Here is a 21,044-nt window from a genome sequence, read left to right as displayed (position 1 = left end):
GAGTGGGGAGGTATGTTGTTAATAGCAGGGACAATGGACATTGGGTGGTAATTACAACACATGTTTTACCTTTTATCTATTATGCTCCTGAACTATTTCTTAAATGCCCTCAGTGTGTACTCATAGCTAAGTTTTATTGAATTCATAGCATTACAGAAGCATTTGAAGTTGTTTAGCTAATAACCACATACTTTGAAAATAATCAAGTCATAAACTACTTTAAGGGCTTCCCAGCTGGCTCAGTAGTAAAGAATCTGCCTGCCATGCAGGGAACGTGGGTTCGATCCCTGGGTTGGGAAGATCCCCTGGAGGAAGAAATGGCAACCCACTCCAGTATTCTTACCTGGGAAATCCCAGGGACAGAGAAGCCTGGCAGGCTACAGTCCATGGGGTCACGAAGAGTCGGACAGAACTGAGCACACACACACACAGACTACTCTAAAGCCTGAGAGAGGAGAAAGAAAATTATACAGGGACCACAACTGAATTTTTGCTTTAAACCCTTAAGAATTGTAAAAAAACAACCCCCAAACCTAACCTATTGCTAGTGTCATATTTAGCAATGAAAGTCTGAATGCTTTCCCCTTAAAAACATCAGGAATAATGCAAGGATGTTCACTCTTAAACACTTCTATTCAGTATCTCAGTGGAAGCCTGATCCAGGACAATGATACAGTAAGAAAAAGAAATGATGAACTAGATTGGAGAGAAACAAAACTTACCCTGTCAACAATGGCATGACTTTCTACAAAGGAAATCCCAAGGAATCTATAGAATAACTCCTAAAACTAGTAAGTGATTTAGCAAGGTTGCAAGATACAAAATTAATATACCCTCACAAATTTGTTATTTCTGTATACTAATAATGTACAATTGGAGATGGGACTTAATATTATTTGAAATAGCTTATATATCTAATGAAATGTGTGAATGAGAGCTACAGTTGAACATTACAGGTCACTGATGAAAGAAATTATAGACTTAAACAGACATACCTGTTCATAGATTGGAAGATACATCATAATGATTATGTCCGTTCTTCTCAAATCGGCTTATAGCTTTAATGTAATTCGAGTTAAAAATCTCAGAAGTACTTTTGTTAGATATATCAGACATCTACACTTACAGGGAAAAGCAAAGGAATAACAAAATCAATTTCGAAAAAGAAAGTTGGAAGAATTACACTATCCTATTTCAAGACAAGCATCAAGACATTGTAGTTTGGTGAAGGGATAGACACAAAGATATAGAATAGAATATAAATTCCAGAAGTAGACCCGTACAAATACGCCCAATTGATTCTTGACAAAGACGAAAGAAGAGTCTTTTCAGCAAATGGTATCAGAACAACTAGACATTCATATGCAAAAAAAAAAAAAAAAGAACCTTTACCTATGTTATACAATGTTATACAAAATTAACTCAACCATGGAACAGAGATCTAAAAGAAGAAAAAAGTATAGAATTCTCAGAATCATTGTGACCCATAGGAAAGAGTTCTTAGATACTCTGACCAAACAGAAAAGAAAAAAATTGATACATTGGAGTTTATTAAAAAAAAAAGCTTTGTTCTATGAAAGACGCTGTTAAAAGAATGAACACAACAAATCATAAAGTTGTACACCTTAAGTATGTGCAATTTTAAATAGGTTATATTTCAGTAAAGCTGGGTGAGGGGAAAGAGAGTGAACAGTCTACATACTGGGAAAAAATAATTGTGGATCGTGTAACCAGTATACCTGAACTTTTATTGGGAACATAATAATAACTTTCTAAACTCAATAGTGAGAAAACAATCCAACTTTAAAAAAGATACTTTACCAAAGAGGCTTTAATGTAAACACAGAAAAAGCTGTTCTGCATTTTTGGCCATTAGGGAAATGTAAATGAAAATCACAATGAGACAGTGAAAAGAATTTTCTGTTTATTAAATTTTGTATCTATATGAAATGATGGATGTTCACTAAGCTTGTAGTAATCATCTCATAATGTGTATAAGTGAAATTGGAAATTTTAAAAAATGCAATGAGAGGCCACTACATGCCTCGATGCTGATGCCATCGATACTCAGTGTTGATGAAGACACAGAGAAACTTGTCCTCTTAAACATTGCTGATGGGAAAGTGAAATGGTATAGCTAGTATAAAAAAACAGTTTGGCAGTTTCCTGTGGCTCAGATGGTAAAGAATCTGCCTGCCAATGCAGGAGACCCAAGTTTGATCCCTGGGTTCCCTGGAGAAGGGAATGGCAACCCACTCCAGCATTCTTGCCTGGAGAATTCCAGGGACAGAGGAGTTTGGCGGGCTACAGTCCATGGGGTTACAAAGAGTTGGACGTGACTGAGCAACTAACACTAGAAGTTAAATACATACTTACCATATGACCCAGCAATCTCACTCCTGGGTATATATGTCCTAGAAAGAGAAAAAGCTATGTTCAGGTGAAAATGTTGATCACAATGTTTATAGCAGCTCTTATTCATAATCACCCCAAAACAGGAAGCAACCCAGATATCCTTCAATGAATGAAAAAGTACTGTCCACCTATAAAGTGTGATCCATTCAGCAAGAAAAAGGAGCCTATTATTGATAGGCACAAAACATAGATGAATCACAAAGGCATTATAATCAGTGAGAGTTACCAGTATTAAAAGGCTGTGTAGAGTATAACTTTATATATAAGACATTCTCAAAAAGAAAAAAAACATGGAGAACAAATTAGAGATTGCCAGAGGTTAAGCTCAGGGTGTGTGTGTCTGTATTTATGCATCGCTATAAAGGTATAGCATGAGGGAGTTCTTTGGAGTGAAGGAACTGTTCTATACCCACATCCTAAGTTTGATAGTGGTTCTAAGAATTTTAACACATGTTAAAAGTCATGGGACTGTACAATAAAAGTCAACTTTGCTGTATAATAAATACACACGCACACACACACCTTTAAGAATCTGGCTGGTACAAACAGATCCAGTGTTTCAAGAGGTGTTCTGTGTTTAACAGTGCACAGAATTCCTTCTTTCTGGTGTCTGCATTCCTATGAAAAGCAAAGCCTCCGTTGGACTGTTGCTGCCCTACTTTCCATGGAGGATATCTGATTTAATTGTTTTGGTACTTTGGGGTGTGGAAGATCTTTTTTACTTCTCATCTACAGGGCCAGCCAGTTCCTTCCTGGTTATGTGAACACACATGTCACATAAAGGAGTTTGGGAGGGCTTTCCAGACAGCTTTGGAGCTGAGTGTTGAAGTGGCTGCGATGGTCAACAAGTCAAGTAGGAAAACTGACGGAGCAGTGTGCACAGGCTCGGAGACCCGGGCACTGGGTAGAACCAAAACAGTGGGGTGGGGCTTGAGGCAGGGCAGGACCCAGGAGCTTGGGTGCCAGCCTGTGATGGAAAACCATGAAAGGGCGTTAAGCAGAAAAGTGACTCAGCCAGATTGCATCTTAGAAAGATCATTCTGGCTTTGGTTTAGAAGGTGAATTTAGAAGAGATAAGACCAGAAGCAGAGAGGTGTTAGAAAGTTGATGAAATAGTCTTGGTGAGAAATGAGGCTGACCTGAACCAAGTCCGTATCGGTGCAGATGGAAAGGAGACAGACAGATTTGGGAGTTGTTTAGTCAGCAGAATCAACAGAACTTTGTGACCGTTCGATGTGGACCTGGGATGGGATGCTAGGTCGTCTAGAATGTCCCCAAAGTGCACCACTTTGGACCCAGGCTGCTTTGGTATCTCAGCTGGGTCACTTACTTCTTACTTCCTGGGCAAACAACTTAGCTTCCTTGTGCCTCAGTCTCTCACCCTCTCGGTGAGTTAGGTCACAGAGTTGTGAAAATCAGTTAGAGTTAATTATGCTTAGACCAGCACCTGATCATAACCTACACAGCCCTCCAAAAAACGTCTGTGATGACAACACAGTTTAGGGAGATAGGGAACTCTATCTATCAGGTGTCTATTTGTATGTAACCAGTTACTCCCAGACTTAGTGGATTAAAATAACAATCATATTATTACCCCGCATGGTTCTGGGAATTAATTGGACTCAAATAAGCAGTTCTCACTCGGGGTCTCTTTTGTGATCACAGGGAGATGATGGCTGGGCTGGAATCAACTAAAGGGCCATCACTCATGTGTCTGCTGCCTGAAAGACTCAAACAGCTGTCTTCTTTTTCTTGCTTTTGCTCTCCCTTGCTCGCTCTCTCCCCACCGCACCCCTCCTTCCCCCATGTGGTCTCTTCAACAGGGCACCTTCAGGATAGCTGGACTCTTTAGATGGGATCTCAGGGCTATAACTGAGTATCCCAAGAAGAGGTATCATCAGAAGCCATCCCTTTTCTAACCTGGCCCCAGGGTCCATGCCGGCTCACTTCTGCTCTGTTTTCTTTATTAAGGCCATTACAGAGGCCTACCCAGGCTTAAGGGAAGGGAACAAAGACCCCACCTCCTTGATGGGAAGAGTGTCAGATAACTAGTGGACCTACTTTAAAACCACGAGGTAACTAGGAAGAAAAGTGAGAAGTCTTCTGGGAGAAGGAAAGATAGGTTTCTTTTTACCATGTTGGGTCCCATGTTGAGGTATATCACTAGGTAGAGGCTCCCTGAAGGCCTGGAACTTGGGAGACAGAGTGAGCCATACACAGAGGTGGAAATTGGATCTGTAAGAGCAGATAGGATCACCTGGGAGAGTGGGCAGCCCATGAAGAGATCAGAATACAGACTTCTTGGGAAACACTGATAACAGTGTGGAGGGGAACATCCAGAGGTAGGGAGATGGAGCGCTTACTGAGCCTAGCTAAGCTCCTCCAAACATCCATCTGGTTTTATCCTTAGGATGTTGCAGTCTGATAATTCTCTCTCTGAGTCACAGCATCCTCCTGGCAATAGAGGTATCTTTCCAGCCAGAATATACCCTTGGACCACATAGAACATCATCTCCCCCATCCTACCAGGCAGCTACTGTCAGAATCTCTTGCCTTCCCTCCCTGCAAGGCCAGGCAGTGCGTGCAGGGCACCCAGTATTCTGATTTCTTCTGTGCTGTACATTTTTAGTATGGGGCAAGGAATTAGATCCTCCTCCCTCCTTCCAGTCCAGTGTTTTCCCTGAACTAAAAGAGTGCTTAACCAGGTTGTTAGAGTCACTTCTTTTCCACTGTCTAAAAATGTTTCTGAATTCAAGCCACGTCACTGTGTGGCCTTCAGTTCCAGATCCTTTTAGAGAACCACACTGGTACTTGGGCTCACCCACTTGCCCTTTTGAGTTGCCACAAGGAAAAAGGGAGTGACTTGAGACTCTACAAAAGAGCAAGGTTCCAAATCAGATATATCTGACTTCAGAGCTGAGCCCTTCCTCCAAAAGACACCAATATACACCAGCCCTGAACATCTGGACAGTTGAATACAACAGGTCAACTGGTTCCTGCCAGATTGTGCTCCTGTCTGGTTGGTTTAGTTTGAGGAAGAAAGTGACGTAAGAAAGGGCTTGCGATGGGGACGTGGCAGTCAGGATGGCTTCTCTTGACCTCCTCCTTCCTCTGGAAACAGATGAATTAACAAACTCATTCATACTCTCCCCCAAGCTCTGCGAGGAGCCACCGGCATCATCCAGCCAAACCTCTCCCTGGCCCACGTCATGGATCTGGGATTCTCATTCTTCTTCAGCCTTCTCTCTCTCCTACTCATCATGGAGCTGCTTTTCCACCCCCCAAGTCTGGCATGGCTTCACTTTCCTTTCCAAGAACAGCCTCCTAACTACTTATCTCCCTGTTCTAATCCATCCTACACATCTCAGCCCCTACATACCTCAGCCAGCTTTATCACCAATCCAGGCCCAGCTTATGCAAACATGCTCAGTGGCTATTCATTGTCTCTGCTAATAGCTAATCTTGGTATACTACTTTATGGTGTAACACATGGTTTATCTCATTTAATCCTCACAGTGACCTGGTTTATATGAAGGGACCTAAGGGTCAGAGAAGTATAAATTCTCTCCCTTGGTATTCTAGGCCTTTTGTGGTATACCCCAACTTAGGTTTCTCATCTCAGCTCTCTATAAACTACCTGTTGAGCATCAGCCAGACCACTGGCCAAACACATTCTTATAACATCTTCATGGAGGGAGCTGTGCATTGGGGTCAGACAGACCTGGTCTTGGGGCTGGCCATGTGACTGTGGGCAAGTTTTCTGACCCTGCTTGTGTGAATTCACTGTGATACACCATTTTATATAGGGGACTTAGATTTTGGTATCTGCAGGGGCTCCTGGAGTCACTCCCCTTTAGTTAAACCAATACAAGGACAACTGTAGAATGTCTGTATTCTGAAGGCTTGTGAGAGTAGATGACTGTAAAGGTGATTAGGACAGAGGACTTGGCGAGTATTAGTTTCTTTTTCCCCTGATTCTTCTGTCCTTGGGTGCTTCTCCCACTCTCCTTCTTCCTCACTAGTACCTGCCTTTTGAATTCCTATTCTCATTTAGAAGGTGCATCTGAACCTCTCCCCTTCTTATTCCAGCCTGATGAGAATCTCAAGAAAGCTTTGAATTTCTACAAACTCTGTAGACCATCAGACTCTCCCAGGCTGTCATCACTGTGCTGTCCTGTCCCGCCTACTAGAAGGCAGGTTCTCCATGGCAGGGGCAACTTCCTCACTTTGCCCTCTCTGCCTGTGGTGCAGAGAGAAGCTAGTCAGATAACGCTTGGCAGACTCACTCAAGATCACCGGAGGCTGGATGAGATCATCATCGTTTCCTGGCCCCTGTGGCGTTTGCCTTCCTCCGATCACCGTGGCTTTCCCTCTTGTGTTTTATCATGTCCCTGTACTGTCTTAAGTGGAAAAGCCAGAATGAAAGATGACAACTTTAGAGGAAGTTGGCTTGAAGAGGCATTTGGTGCAGCCTCACAGAGTTTAATGATTGTCTTTAAGCTTTTGTTAACATTTAAAACTTGAGTGGTTTCACACAATGAACCATATCGCTAAGAAAAATGAAGATGAGGCCACCCTGGACCCTCACTTTTCTGTGACAGTGCTTGACTGGCGCTGTCAGGAGCCCCGCAGGCCTGCTTCTTGCACGTCTTCCCTGACTCTTGTCCTTGGATATTTACAATCTTTGATTTAAACTGTGAAAAATCATTAAAATATATTTACACTCTTAAGAACAGAGTAGTTCCTCTTTTTTATTTTTATAGCAGGTGGCAAAGTTTCTGTTGTTTCCCAGAGCGGTGAAAAGGTTATTCTTTTATTAAATAGGCTTTGTAAGTGTCTTTGTGCTCTCCATGTGCAGACATCTTCCATTATTTAGGATCTATGGTGATAGAGGCCTCAAGGCCCATTACAACACCAACCACCTGTCAATGCAGTTTGTGGCTTCTTTCAGATGGAAGAGTCATCACCTTCATTCTTTGCAACAGCAAAAAGTGAAAAATATCCAATTGCTCTGCTTTCACAGTCACCTTTTAAAACTGATCCCTGTGCTCCCCAAAGAGAAAGGCAGAAGCAACAGGGAAGGTCCACCCTCCCTGAAGGGAGATGGAGAAAGAAGAGAACTCTCTCACTTTACACCTTATCCCATTTAACCCTTACCCTATGTTTCTGAGTCAACTATCATTCCTTGTCTGATGAGAAAACTAATGCACAAAGAGGCAATTGTTTACCCTCCGTCCCAGAGCCAGGAAATAAGTGATGAGCAGAGTTTGGGCCCAGTTGTATCTAACTTATGTCTCATTCTTTCTATTCTGTCTGCCTTAGGATCTTCACCCTTTCTCACCATGTTTCTAAGACTGGTATTTGTATAATTTGTTAGTTGGAAGACAGTCAAGAGCTGAGTGAAATAAACAAAACTTGAGCTTCTGCCTGCTTGAAATAAGTTTCTATTCAGCCCTCCACTGGGAGTGTGTCTGTAAGCCTCCTAACTTTCCACCATTAATAGCTCTATAATTTGAGTGGTCTTCAAGGAAATTGGAACAATAAAGAATAATAAGGTAACTACACTGTGAAATAGGATGCATTTCTTTTGTTGAGATCAAAGCGCTTTCTACATATATTTTCTCCTTTGGTTCTCACGTTTCTGATGTACCTTTGTTGAAGTATATACTTCAAGCACTTCAATGAAACAGCCAAAATCAAAGACATTAAGTGACAGCTAAGTATGTGGTAGAAATGGAATTAAAATCTGCATTCGTGACTCCTCTTTCCATTATACTCCTGCTTGGTTTTTCCTTATACCAGAGAGAGCCTAAGCGCATTTTAAAAGCTCTGTTCTCTCTCCTTTTGTTGCTGCTATTATCTCTGTTGTTCCTCAGTCACAGCTAACCCCCGAGCCTTCCTGCAGGGGGTGGAGCTAAATCATCTGAGTTTATTATTCCACTTAATACTGGGAACCACATGATGTAGCTACTGTTGTGATGTCTGTTTGACTGGTGAAGAGGTTTAGCCTCATATTAGTGAGGTTAAATAGATTCCCTAAGGTCCTCCAACTAGTACCTGTTAGAGCAGACTCGACTGCAGACCTGGATGACACGTGGAAGTTTCCAAAGGGCCTTGTATCTTCTCCTAGACTATAAACCACATGAGGACCAGAACCACGAGTGCATCCTCCCTAGAGTTTAGCAAACTGGCATTGTGCAGCAGGGACTCTAGTCAAATGAATTAGTGACCGCTAACTTTGATTTTTCTTTTCCTACAGAGATTGTCAGGTCATATTGTTCTCAGATTAATCCTGGTTTTCTGTTGGTGGTTTTGATTGATTTGTATGCCCTGTAATTAAAAAATAAGCTCTCATACATCTCCTTTGTGGGCTATGAACTACAATCTGTAATCACAACTTTTCTTTCAATTGATCATCTTTCTGAGCCGTTAATAAACATGTCTGGCATCACATGGGTGTTTTAATTGGTCTTTCCAGATGGTAAGGCCTTCAGATCTGATAATCTCATCCATATCATGCTAAGTGAAAGCTTGAACAAAATGCCACGTCTTTGGCAATCTTCGTTCCGATAGTATGATAACTAAAAGGGAAAAAGAGTCTCCATGTGTTTCTGTCTTCTCTCCCACCCCAGGGAAATGTCATCAAACTGTCACCCGATCAAAATGGAAATGAATCACACTTAGTATCACCTGCCTTTCTCTTTTTTTGTTTTTTAAATCGATTCACTTTGAGAGTATGTATATGCTTTTTCTAATTGAGGTAAAATTCATATAACATAAACATTACATTTAAGGTGTACCATTTAGTGGGTTTTAGTATATTCAATGTGTTGCACAGCCATCACCACTGTCTAATTTCAGAACACTTTCCATCACACCCCCCAGAAAGCTCATGCCTATCAGCAGTCAGTCCCTATCTCTCACCCCCATCCTATGGCAGCCACTAATCTGCTTTCTGTCTCTTGCTTATTCTGGACCTTTCATGTGAATGGAATCATATAGTATGTGGCCTTTTGTGTCTGGATTCTTTCACTGAGCTTAAAGTTTTCAAGGTTCACCCATGCTATACCATGTATTAGTAATTCACACTTTTTTGTAGCTGAATAATGTTCCAGGGTATGAACACACTACATTTTGTTTATCCAGTATTAATAGATAGTTATTGTTTTTTTACTTCTTGGCTATTATGATTAATGTTGCTAAGAATGTTTCATGTACAAGTTCTTTTGCAAAGATATGTTTCCAATTCCCTTCTACCTAGGAGAAGAATTGCCTAGGGCAGCTATAACACTGCTGGGTCATATGGTAACAGTACATTTAACTTTTTGAGGAACTGTCAAATAGTTTTCCATGAGGACTGTACCATTTTACATCCATACAATGTGAGAGAGTTCTAGTTTCTTCACATCGTCACCAACATACGTTATTTTCTGTTTGCTTTTTATAACCATTCTAACAAATGTTTTTCTTTGTGGTTTTGATTTATAGTTCCCTAATGAGTAATGATGTTGAACATCTTTTCGTGTGCTTATTGTTCAACTGTATATTTTTCTTTGGAGAAATATCTATTTAAATCTTTTGCCCATTTTTAAAATGAGGTTGCCTTTTTATTCTTGAGTTGTAACAATTCTTTATATATCCCAGGTAGTAGATCCTTACCAGATACATAATTTGCATATCTGCCTTTCTCTTTTTTAGTTTTTGTTTTATTTTTCAGCTGTGCTGGGTCTTTGTTGCTGCACACAGGCTTTCTCTAGTTGCGGTTCGCAGGCTCCAGATGTGGGCTTCAGGAGTTGTGGCACATGGCCTTAGTTGCCCCGCAGCATGTGGAAGCTTCCTGGACCAGGGATCGAACCCATGCGCCCTGCATTGGCAAGCAGATTCTTAACCACGGGACCACCAGGGAAGGCCCACATATCAACCTTTCTTGACTTGATTATAAAGCAAAAATTTTCAAGAGCATTTGTATTTTGTTTTCATATTGTGAAGTTAGGTGGTCTCTACCAGGCCATACCTCATTTTTCCTGTTAGTATTTGGAAGGCCACCAGAACTTTCCTGAAAAATGAGGATTGGGGTGGGAAGGAAGCACTTTGTTCTCTGTGGGTTTTGCCATTGGGGTCGTGCATTAATCCCCCTCCTCCCTTGAGGAAAGCCATGGTCGCCATGATGGAAGTTTCCCTGGAGCTGAGGATGCGTGTAGGGGCAGAAGCTTGAGGGGTTAATGGCATTTCTGTCCGTAAAAATGGACATATTGTTTCTGCTTTAGACTCAGGTTGTCTTTTGCTCTCAAAGAAAAATTCAAGGGCAGATGAGCCCCCATCCCGCTGTCAGCCATCATTAGGGCTCATTTCTTGTAGTCAAGATGTTTGCCAGTGTGAGCTGGCTTCAAAGGAAGCTTTTCCTCCAGAGCTAAAGAAGGTGGCTAAGTGAGAGACTGGGAGTCGGCAGGAACAGTCTTGTGTGTTCAGGGCCTTTACGCAGGAGCAGCTCCACTTGCGCGTGTGTTGGAGCCAGGCCTCACGGTGCTGGGCTTGAGGCCAGCAGCAGGGTCCTTCCACTCTGTCAAGTTGGATTCTGCAGGTTACTACCTGCGGATTCTACCCGTTACTGAAGGTCCCGTGGAGGCTCTTGCCAGGTTCACTTACCTCTTTGTTACTCAAGGCGTGCAGTCTGCCTTCCAACAAAATCCCTGGGTGAGTGTGCGCACATTGAAGTTGAAGAAAAGCGGGTCTTCAGCTCCCAGTCTCCGTGCTGGCTGCTCACCTCACATGGTTCTCAGTCTCTGTGTCTGAACAGCCCTCCTCGTCCTTTCCACGGCTCCATGGGTTGGCCTGTGGGATGCTGATGCCAGCTGTACTGGCTGCGGCTTCCTTTCCTTGCTGGTTGAACAAAGATAAGTAGCATTTCCCTGAAGTGCTCTCAGACTTGTAAACATTTCCACAGAAATCCTGAACTAGTTCTCTATCTGTGTTCACTCTTGAGCCTTCTTCACTCTTCTCCTCCTTCGGCCCTGCCTTCCTCTGTGTCCCCACAGCTCCAGCTCCCACCTTGCATCGTTAGTCCTTAGGCCACCTGGACTCCCCCTCTGCTGAGTTGCATCTGTGATTGGCTCTCTTTAGACTGCGAGCTTCTTGAGGGAAAGGGTCTTATGCCATCCATTTTTATATCTTTAGTACCACCACTGGACCTAACATCCTTTGGACAGTAAATATTTGCAGAATTTAATTAGGTGATTGAAATCACAATAAAAAGCATTTTGGAAGAATCAAGAATTTCAAATGCCTTTTCTTCTGGTGCTGCCCAGATCCTGAGACTTTTATTTCAGTGATGTCCAGTGCTGTCGGAATGAACAGACATTACATTCAGTGCATTTCATGGGTTCTTCAGGTGTCATTATTTTAACCCTAAAGTTTCTTTTTCATTTATAAGATAAAAGGAAGTATTTCACTACCAAAATAAACACTGTAGACTAAGGGAATAACTGTAAATTTAGTCACACCAAAAATATGTTATGTGACTCTCTCCCCTCAACTCCTGACCCTACCGCTTTGAGCTCTGTGATCATGACTCACCTGTTAGAGCCACAACCATGTTGAGGATTTCACGAGAAAACCTAGGAGTGTATAACCTAGAATAATAGTTAACATTTCTGGAATACTTATTATACGAGCCAGGCACTGTTTACTCTGAGCACTTTTTGTATAGTCTCATTTTTAAATCTCCCAATGACTCTGAGATTGATATTTTACTATTCCCATCGTTACAGGTGGGGAAACAGAGGCACAGGCAGCATGATCCGTATTTTGCCTGAAATTCCACAGCTAATGAAATGGTGACTCCAAGATTTGAACACAGATAGTCTGAGTACAAAGCCTGCCACCTAAACAGTTGGCGCTGGGTTAGTTTCTTCCCTCAAAATGTCTCATGTGATTTAATATGCCTAATTTCCCCAGTGGCTTAGACAGTAAAGAATCTGTCTTCAATGTCAGAGTCCCGGGTTCGATCCCTGGGTTGAGAAGATCCCCTGGAGAAGGGAATGGCTACCCACTCCACTATTCTTGCTTAGAGAATTCCATGAACAAAGGAGCCTGGCGGGCTACAGCCCATTGGGTCCCAAAGAGTCGGACATGACTGAGAGACTAACATGCATTTCATCATGTAAAGGTCCCCTGATTATGCATTTCTCTTCTCTCTATTTTCTGTTGTCCAGTGTGTTGCAGGAATAGGTGGTCTATAAATGATTTTTGGTTAATTGATCCCACAAGATTACACAGGAGTTCTTGGAAGAGCAATAGTTGTTTTAGTATCAGTATATCAGGTCTTTAGTATAGCAAGAACTTTACTGTATGTGGTGGGACTTTCAACTTTAATCTCCACTCACTCCTTTATCCATCTTAAAACAGACATGTTGGAAAGGGTAAGGAATAAATAATTGATGGTGCTGTAGCATCTAGTAATATGGTAGTTGAGCTAATGTGGATGAATCCTACCATCCCAAACGCATAGAAATATAATACCCTTCTCCAAATTAATGTGTAACCCAAACTCAAAGAAAGAAAAATTCCCATGTACCAGAAATAAAAGGGAACACAAAGCCTGAAGTGTAAACAAAACCTGATAATAAGGTCTAAAGCCAATTATAGCCCTTGGAGAAGGCAATGGCACCCCACTCCAGTACTCTTGCCCGGAAAATCCCACGGACAGAGGAGCCTGGTAGGCTGCAGTCCATGGGGTCACGAAGAGTCAGACACGACTGAGTGACTTCACTTTGACTTTTCACTTTCATGCATTGGAGAAGGAAATGGCAACCTACTCCAGTATTTTTGCCTGGAGACTCCCAGGGATGGGGGAGCCTGGTGGGCTGCCATCTATGGGGTTGCACAGAGTCAGGCACGACTGAAGCGACTTAGCAGCAGCAGCAGCAGTGATGGGTGATAGGGGTTCTAATATCCACATAGAGAAGAGATAAGATCTTGGCCCATACAGGTGAAGGAGCTAGTATCATTCCTCTTCATAGAGCCTAAAACCTCAAAATTTGGTCCTACCCTTGTAAAGAAGGGGCTTCCCTTGTGGCTCAGGTGGTAAAAAAATCTGCCTGCAATGTGGGGACTTGGATTCGATCCCTGGGTTGGGAAGATCCCCTGGAGACGGGAAAGGCTACCCACTCCAGTATTCTGGCCTAGAGAATTCCACGGACTGTATAGGCCATGTGGTCACAAAGAGTCAGATACAACTGAGTTTCACTTCATTTCGCTTAGAAAGAAGACCAGAAAAATTTTACCCTGTGACCCAGGGAAACCTCAAGAAAGCTGCCTTCTGCCCATGTCTAAGAGTAAAGAGGAAGACGGGCACCCATGAGAAAATTAAAACTCAGACATATTCTTACCTGGTTGTGTGACCTAAATTTACTCCAGCACAGAATAAAGGAGGACTTTCCTCATGACCTTAAAACTCCTAAACTCCCAGGAGAAACAGGTGTCCTATTATGTATAGGGACAATTTCACAACCATGAAAGCCATGGAAAGCCAAGCCCCTTCCTAAAAGACAAATCTACAATCAAAAATTACAAATCACACAAGGAAATGACACAAGCAAGAGAATACAAAAGCTGGGCATGATGCAACCATCTGAAAGAGTATGTAGTACCTATGTTTAACATGATTAAAAAAGAAACAGATGGAAGAGAAAATAGGAAACAGAAAAATGATGCTGTGAGAAGGATACAGTAACTTCCAGAAATTAAACTTAGAGACAGTAGAATTGAAAACTCAGTGAGGGAGTTCCCTGGTGTGCGGGGGTTAATAGTCAGCCACCTGTTGCTCTGGCTAAGCCATGAGAAAATCACCATGGGAAAAGAATAAAAGCAAAATATAGCAATACAGCATAACCCAAGTAAAAATACATTGGGTTGATTAGTTGGGGTTGTCATACCCTGCTAAGCTAAGGAAAAACATAGTGTGCACCTTGGAACGCTGCTTGTGCACACACGAAGATGCTTTCCCAAGGCATATGCACGTCTATGACCTCCAGCTAGGTGATAGCCGTTGTACAAGAAAATAACAAAGATAGTTTAAAGTAATCAATAAAATGGGAGAGATGACTAGGAACACAGGAGGCTGCCTTCAATGTAGCACAGTAGATACTTTCTGCTTGCCAAGACACTAAATTAAAGTGATGCGGCTCTGAGGAACAGGGCTCTTGATCCAAGAGGTCTTGAGTCCCCTGATCCCATCTTTAAAACTTCAATTCTGTCTCTAGTTTCTTTTTCCCAAACTGTACGTCGACTGCTTTCAATCACTACCTGCTGCCCTAGTGGCCTAGTGTTTAGGATTCCAGGCTTTCACTGCTGTGTCCTGAGTTCAGTCCACAGTTGGCAAACTGAGATAAAGGACCCCCAGACGAACTGCTTGGCCAACTCAGTAGCAAATAAAAAATGAAAACAATTTCACTTTACAATCTCATCAACTCAAACATATGTAGGTAAATTTTTAACACTTTTGATTTCCAGTAGAGTTGTTAGAATATTGCCTATGCAGTAAATATATTTTTTAAGGCTTAAAAATAAAAGTTTTATAGACACACAGGTATCTGTGTTTTGTGTCAGAGTTCACGTAAAGAGCTTATATTGTTGAAGCTACTCAGCTCCAAAGTAAAAGGAAAAGATGAGAAAATGGGGCAGGTATATTTCAGTGGAAGTATAGGAGAGAGAAACCGTCCTCCTATCTATTCAGAGTATGCATGTTGTTGTTTAGTCCCCAAGTCCAACTCTTTTGCGACCCCATGGACTGTAGCCTGCCAGTCTCCTCTGTCCATGGGATTTCCCAGGCAAGAATACTGGAATGAGTTGCCATTCTCTTCTCCAGGAGATCTTCCCAACCCAGGCATAGAACCTGCATCTCCTGCCTTGACAGGCGTGTTCCTTACCACTGAGCTACCAGGGAGGCTCAGTGTATGCCAAGCCATTTGTTAATAACTTTATTCATCCCATACTTTTTATTTTCTGGTTATCAACACTCAGATTAGCTCCTCAGGGGCTTAATCTAATGCTTAAAATAGTACATAACATGACAGCATGGCTAGATAACTATTTCAGTGGTAATTAAAAATGTATTTTCCTTTGCCAATAGTTCTTATTTAATCAAGACAGATTCAATCTGTGAACCAGAGAACTATTCTGGGGCTTTGATTAAAAACCACAGAAGATTTTAATCTCTTTTCTGCAAGTACCCTAAAACAGGAACAATGCTGTTTTTATAAATCTGAATCAAATGCAATTCAGCTACTATCCCCAGATTAATTTTTATAACTATAAAGAACACGTGCATAAGAACAAAGATCGGGTAGTGCCCCTGTGAAGCGAGAAGGGAGAGCGTGAAGTCCCTGTGAACTCTGGGTGGTATCTTGCAGCTGACGTTTCAGAGGCCACACTGGTTCCTTAAGGACTCACTCTTGGCTGGGAGTGGATTTCCACAAGTGCCTTTGACTGTGGACAAATCAGGCTTCACAGCCACTGATTCAGCTGCCAGATCCTGGACTGAGGAGGAAAAGCCCTCCCTCCGGCCCTGCTAGCCACCCAGGCAGTGTATGTTGCCAGAAGAACAGCACGGGGCCTGTGCCTCGTGCCCTCAGCCCCTCCTTCCTCACCATACACTGATGCCTCGAAGCTCGCAAACTGCTCCCATTCTTTGTTGAAAGGGCCGTGGTGAGATTTTGCTTCGTTTTGTTTTGTTTGTTTAAAATTACCTATTTTCTTCTGCTGGGCAGTATTTAATAGGGCAGGGTGTTGAGTTATCTGCTAGATTGCAGTACTAAAAAAAAAAAAAACACATACATAAGAACAAAGTTTGGGTAGGACCTGGGAAATGGTGAGGGGAAAGGAGTAGATAGGTTGGTGCAATTAATTATTTATGACCTTTTATTTTGATCTCCAGAATTATTTCATAAACAATATTTTTAAAATAAAATTTGCAGGAAAACAAATCATCCCATTACCTCCAAAATAGGGCTACTGAACTGGCAATTGTTGTTTGAGGCAACATGGGCATGAAACAATGACATCCTGTGTGTCTTTTCTATTAAAAAAAAAAGACATTATTTTTGTCTGTGCTGGGTCTTTGTGGCTGCACGTGGGCTTTCTCTCGTTATGGTGCGTGGGCTGCTCGCTGCGGTGGCTTCTCTTGTTGAAGAGCACAGGTTCTAGGGTGTACAGGTTCAGTAGTTGTAGTACATGGGCTTGCTCTGCAGCCTGTGGGATCCTCTTGGACAGGGAGTGGAACCTATCACCCCTGCATTGGCAAGCAGATTCTTAACCACTGGACCACCAGAGAAGTCCATATCTTCTCTTTTAAGCTTAAGGTTTTAAACTGGAAGAAGAAATTTCTAGCTATGGTCTTGTTTTCCTCCCTAGCTTCTCCCTTCCTTGTTTTACCAATGTATTTACATTTCATGTAAAAAAACATTGCCAGCTCTCCAGGAGCCAATGAGCTGGTTTTATGATCCTATTTTAAAACTGAGGACACTATGGCTCAGAGATGATCACATCTTGGCCCTCTGAAGGCACCTTTGAGGGCAGCCCTTTTGCCCTACCTCCAATCCCACCACTCGACAACAGGAGAAGTTAAAGTCATGACCCAAGTTATGTACTTTGTAGGTGGTGGAACCTGAACTTGATCCTGCTCTCCTAACACCATATACTTCCCAACCATCTTAGTACCTGCTTGGGATCTTCCTGCCTGTGTGGGGAAAAGCAGCCCAAGAATGAGTTCCTGGTAATTAAAGGGCTACAACTATCTAGGTAACAATTGTACCTTTGGGCTTATTTCCTGGACCTGCTGAAGGCCTCTATATAGATATGCCATTCAGGAAGGTTCTTGGGCTTCATCTTCTCTGGTTCTGGGAGTGGCCCTACCATGTGCATCTGACCTGTGTACCCCTGGGTGGGCACTTAGTCCCAGCAGCCCTTGGCTATGAATGAACCTCTCCATGTTCCGTCATCCATTCCAAGATTCTGACTCTGGAAAAGGGTAGGGAAGGATGTACACTGTGAAATCCTGGCTTCATCTTGGAACCTGGCAAATCTTCCAGTGATTTTTCTCTTATCCTGCATCTCATTTTTCCAAGTGTGTTTGAGACCAAGGCATAGTACATCCATTCACAAATGTTAACTCCTGGCTGAGGTCATTCACCAGTATTTTTTGTTCTTGAGGGTCCTGGGATGACATCTCTGGCCCAGAGAAAATCTCCCAACTGCTTTTCCAAGTCTTGGTTGGTGTTTGTATTCTCCTTTCAGTCAATAAATATCAGAATATAATTTGTGATATTCAACTGCAAGAACAAGCTTGATAGAAAGTGTTCATTACTAAATACAGTAACTTATTCATTGTGCTTGTCACCTTTGATTGCTTTTAAATGACTCCTTGTGGAGACTCTTTTTATCTCTACCATTAAAAACCCATATCTGGTTAAAGGCTGAAAAATAGCAAGTACATTTCTTTCTAACTGCCTTGCATTCATTTGGGGTGGAGATGATTAGAGGCACAGTTAATCGTTGGTAATATAAACCCTAAGATGGGGAGCACATGGGTTCTTTTGCTACCCAACAGAGTGCTTTTGTGGCTGGTTTTTAAGCACAGACACATCTCCTTTATTTTTACATACAGAGCTTTCTTTGACATACAAGCCAAAATTTTACTTGAAGCAACCTGAATACTAAGAGAGAGAGTATCTGGTTTTTCTGTTTGTTTGTTTAAAGCACTGAACATCACAGAGCATCCTTATAGAACAATATATTTATGTTCCATATAGAACAGCTAAACATAGCTAGTTAAGTAAGTAGTAAGCACAACATGCTTTTAATATTTGCTTAAAATATTTTGAATCCTTGGTGTTCTTAACCATTCTGGAGTCTCTAACGCTTAAGTTTTGAAATCTGTATCAGAAAGGATCAAAAATACAGAGGCTTGTTTGTTTGCTTTAACTGCAATCTCAAAAATGTTTATGTGTATATGTTTGCTCCAAAAATAATTTAAAATGGATGATCAGAAATACATTCAATAATGTATGTACAAAATAGAGATCAAGGCAAAGGTGGAATATGTAGGAAAATAAAAGCTAAAGATAAGGTTACTTATCTAATGTAACTTATAAATGTTTCATATAAGGTTACTTATGGGCTTCCCTGGTGGCTTAGATGATAAAGAATCTGCCTGCAGTGTGGGAAACCTGGGTTCAATCTCTGGGTTGGGAAGATCCCCTGGAGAAGGGCATGGCAACCCATTCTAGTATTGAGAATCCCCACGGACAGAGGAGCCTGGCAGGCCAGTCCATGGGGTCGCAAAGAGTCAGACACGACGAAGCACAGCACAGCACAGTGGGCATGAGAAGTATACCAGAATGTAAATGAAAATTCTACTGTTGATTGTAATTCACATCTCTGCATTTGCTCTAGTGTTCTTAACTGTACGCAAATAACTCTAAATTTTCACACACTAATTATTTGCATTTGCAAATTAACATATCCAGTTATATCCTTCCTGAATGTTCCTGCCCTCTAGTCATTTTACTTCCAGTTAGCATGTCATCCATTGGAGGTTGATGAAGAAAAAAAAAAATGTGTGAGTCATCCCAAAAGATGTGTGAGCTTTCTTTCTTGATTAATAGAAGGTAGTAGGGAGTGGCAGTTGATGGGAATAGGGTGGAGTAGGGCAACTGGGTGTTATTAGAAGAAATACTTAAAATTTGTGAATTTTAGTTGTCAGAGTCATCTCAGAAGTGAAAGAGTTCATACTAACATGGTATTAAGGCAAGCTTTCAGAGAATGCATACTGTTTCTTAATATTGAACATTTCCCTACTATATTTAAAATAGATAACCAACCTACCATATAGCACAGGAAACGATACTCAATGTCTTGTAATAACCTGTAAGGGAAAGTAATCTGAAAAATATGTATAACTGAATCATTTTGCTGTGAAACTAACACATTGTAAATCAATTCTACTTCTATAAAAACAGAAGAGTATTACTAAAATTTTATTAAAAGAATATGAGAAAAATACAAACTGATATGTAAAGTATAAAACATGTAAAATATCTATAGATAGACAATAAAACTGGTGTGTAAAACAATTGTTATATTGGGCTGGCTAAGATTGAACTTTTTTTTTTCCTTCTCACAGTATTCTTTGATGTTTTGTCACAATAATATAATTGAAGGGAATAAAGGAGATGGAAAAGGCTTTCATATGAATTTTACTTTTTACAGATATACTCATTACCTTTTAAAATGCAATTTGTTTTTTAAGTCTAATATTTGTAGACTCAAGGAAGATCATTAATTATTTTTCTTGCCACTAAAAATTGTATTTGGGGGATATTTTTTCATAGCAATTTATACCAAAAAAATCTAATGTTGTTCCTTTCTTCCTCCCAATCATTGTTTTTCTTAGGGATTGTTATAGGAGTCTTGGTTCGAGAATACAGCAAGCTATCTAACCTGGAGAAATTCTACTTTTCCTTTCCTGGAGAGATTCTGATGAGAATGCTGAAACTCGTCATTTTACCATTAATTGTATCCAGCATGATTACAGGTACCTTTAGAAAACTGATGTTCTCTGTGATTATTTAAGGAGCCATCTAATCACCTGAGTTGTTCTTATTAAGGAAAAAATCAAAATGCATCTAATGTACCACACACACACATACCTCCCTTGGAAAGTACATATTTGCTTGAGTGAAATATTTCATTATTCACAAAGTGGCATTGCTTTGCCTGTAGCACTGTCAACCACAGCTCAGATCTTCGTTTGACCAGCTATAGAATGTCTCGTGAGGAAGGAAAAAAAAAAAAGGCGTATTTGGTCAGTCATCAGGCTTCCCTGGTGGCTCAGAGGGTATAGCGTCTGCCTGCAATGCAGGAGACACAGGTTCAATCCCTGGGTCGGGAAGATCCCCTGCAGAAGGAAATGGCAACCCACTCCAGTATTCCTGCCTGGAGAATCCCATGGACAGAGGAGCCTGGTGGGCTACAGTCCACGGGGTCGCAGAGTCGGACACGACTGAGCGACTTCCCGTTCACTTTTCTTTCTTCCATGTCATCCGGCATCCTCAGGCAAAATGTGGTTATCAGCTTGGATCATGTTTTCTGTAATTTACTCATTTGTTTCTCAGCTGCAGCCATCATGCCTCTAGCCTTTCAGCCTGCAGGGTCCTCTGTACCCTCTTCTCACTCAATTCCACTCCTCCACAGAACTCAGAACCTGCTACATACGTGCCCTGGAAATCTGCCCAGGGACCAGTAGTCACATGTTGTGGGAAAGGTTTAATGATGGGTTGGTACCATATTTCAAGAGCCTGGTGTTTTTAAACCTGAACTTGTGACACACTTGAATTTGGAAATGATTTTTCCCTTATGAATTGTTATGTTGCAGGGTATCTTTATAGAACACACTCCTTTATGTAGGTAGAGATTAATTGGCTTTATAAAAACGTCATTCGTCTGGGTATGGTTAGCTCCTCTGTGGCTTCCATACTTTGTCTTTTTCTCATTCTGGCAGTAGGTAAAATACAGCAATTGCTAGTATTGCCAACTCGAAAATCACAGTTTTATATAACCATGCAATTAGGGTT

At 41.5% G+C, this 21,044-nt stretch overlaps 1 protein-coding gene across 1 annotated transcript in view; it reads left to right on the top strand.

Annotated features, from left to right (window-relative positions):
• The window catches only part of SLC1A1 (solute carrier family 1 member 1), a 75,212-nt gene that overhangs the window by 15,181 nt on the left and 38,987 nt on the right, over positions 1–21,044 (top strand). The window contains exon 2 of the mRNA XM_018052025.1: positions 19,865–20,005. Within this exon, the coding sequence (XP_017907514.1) occupies positions 19,865–20,005 (141 nt within the window). The remainder of the gene's footprint in view (positions 1–19,864; positions 20,006–21,044) is intronic.

This window comes from Capra hircus, chromosome 8, assembly GCF_001704415.2.
Source record: "Capra hircus breed San Clemente chromosome 8, ASM170441v1, whole genome shotgun sequence".
NCBI lineage: Eukaryota > Metazoa > Chordata > Mammalia > Artiodactyla > Bovidae > Capra > Capra hircus.
This window is presented reverse-complemented; position numbering and strand designations above follow the sequence as displayed.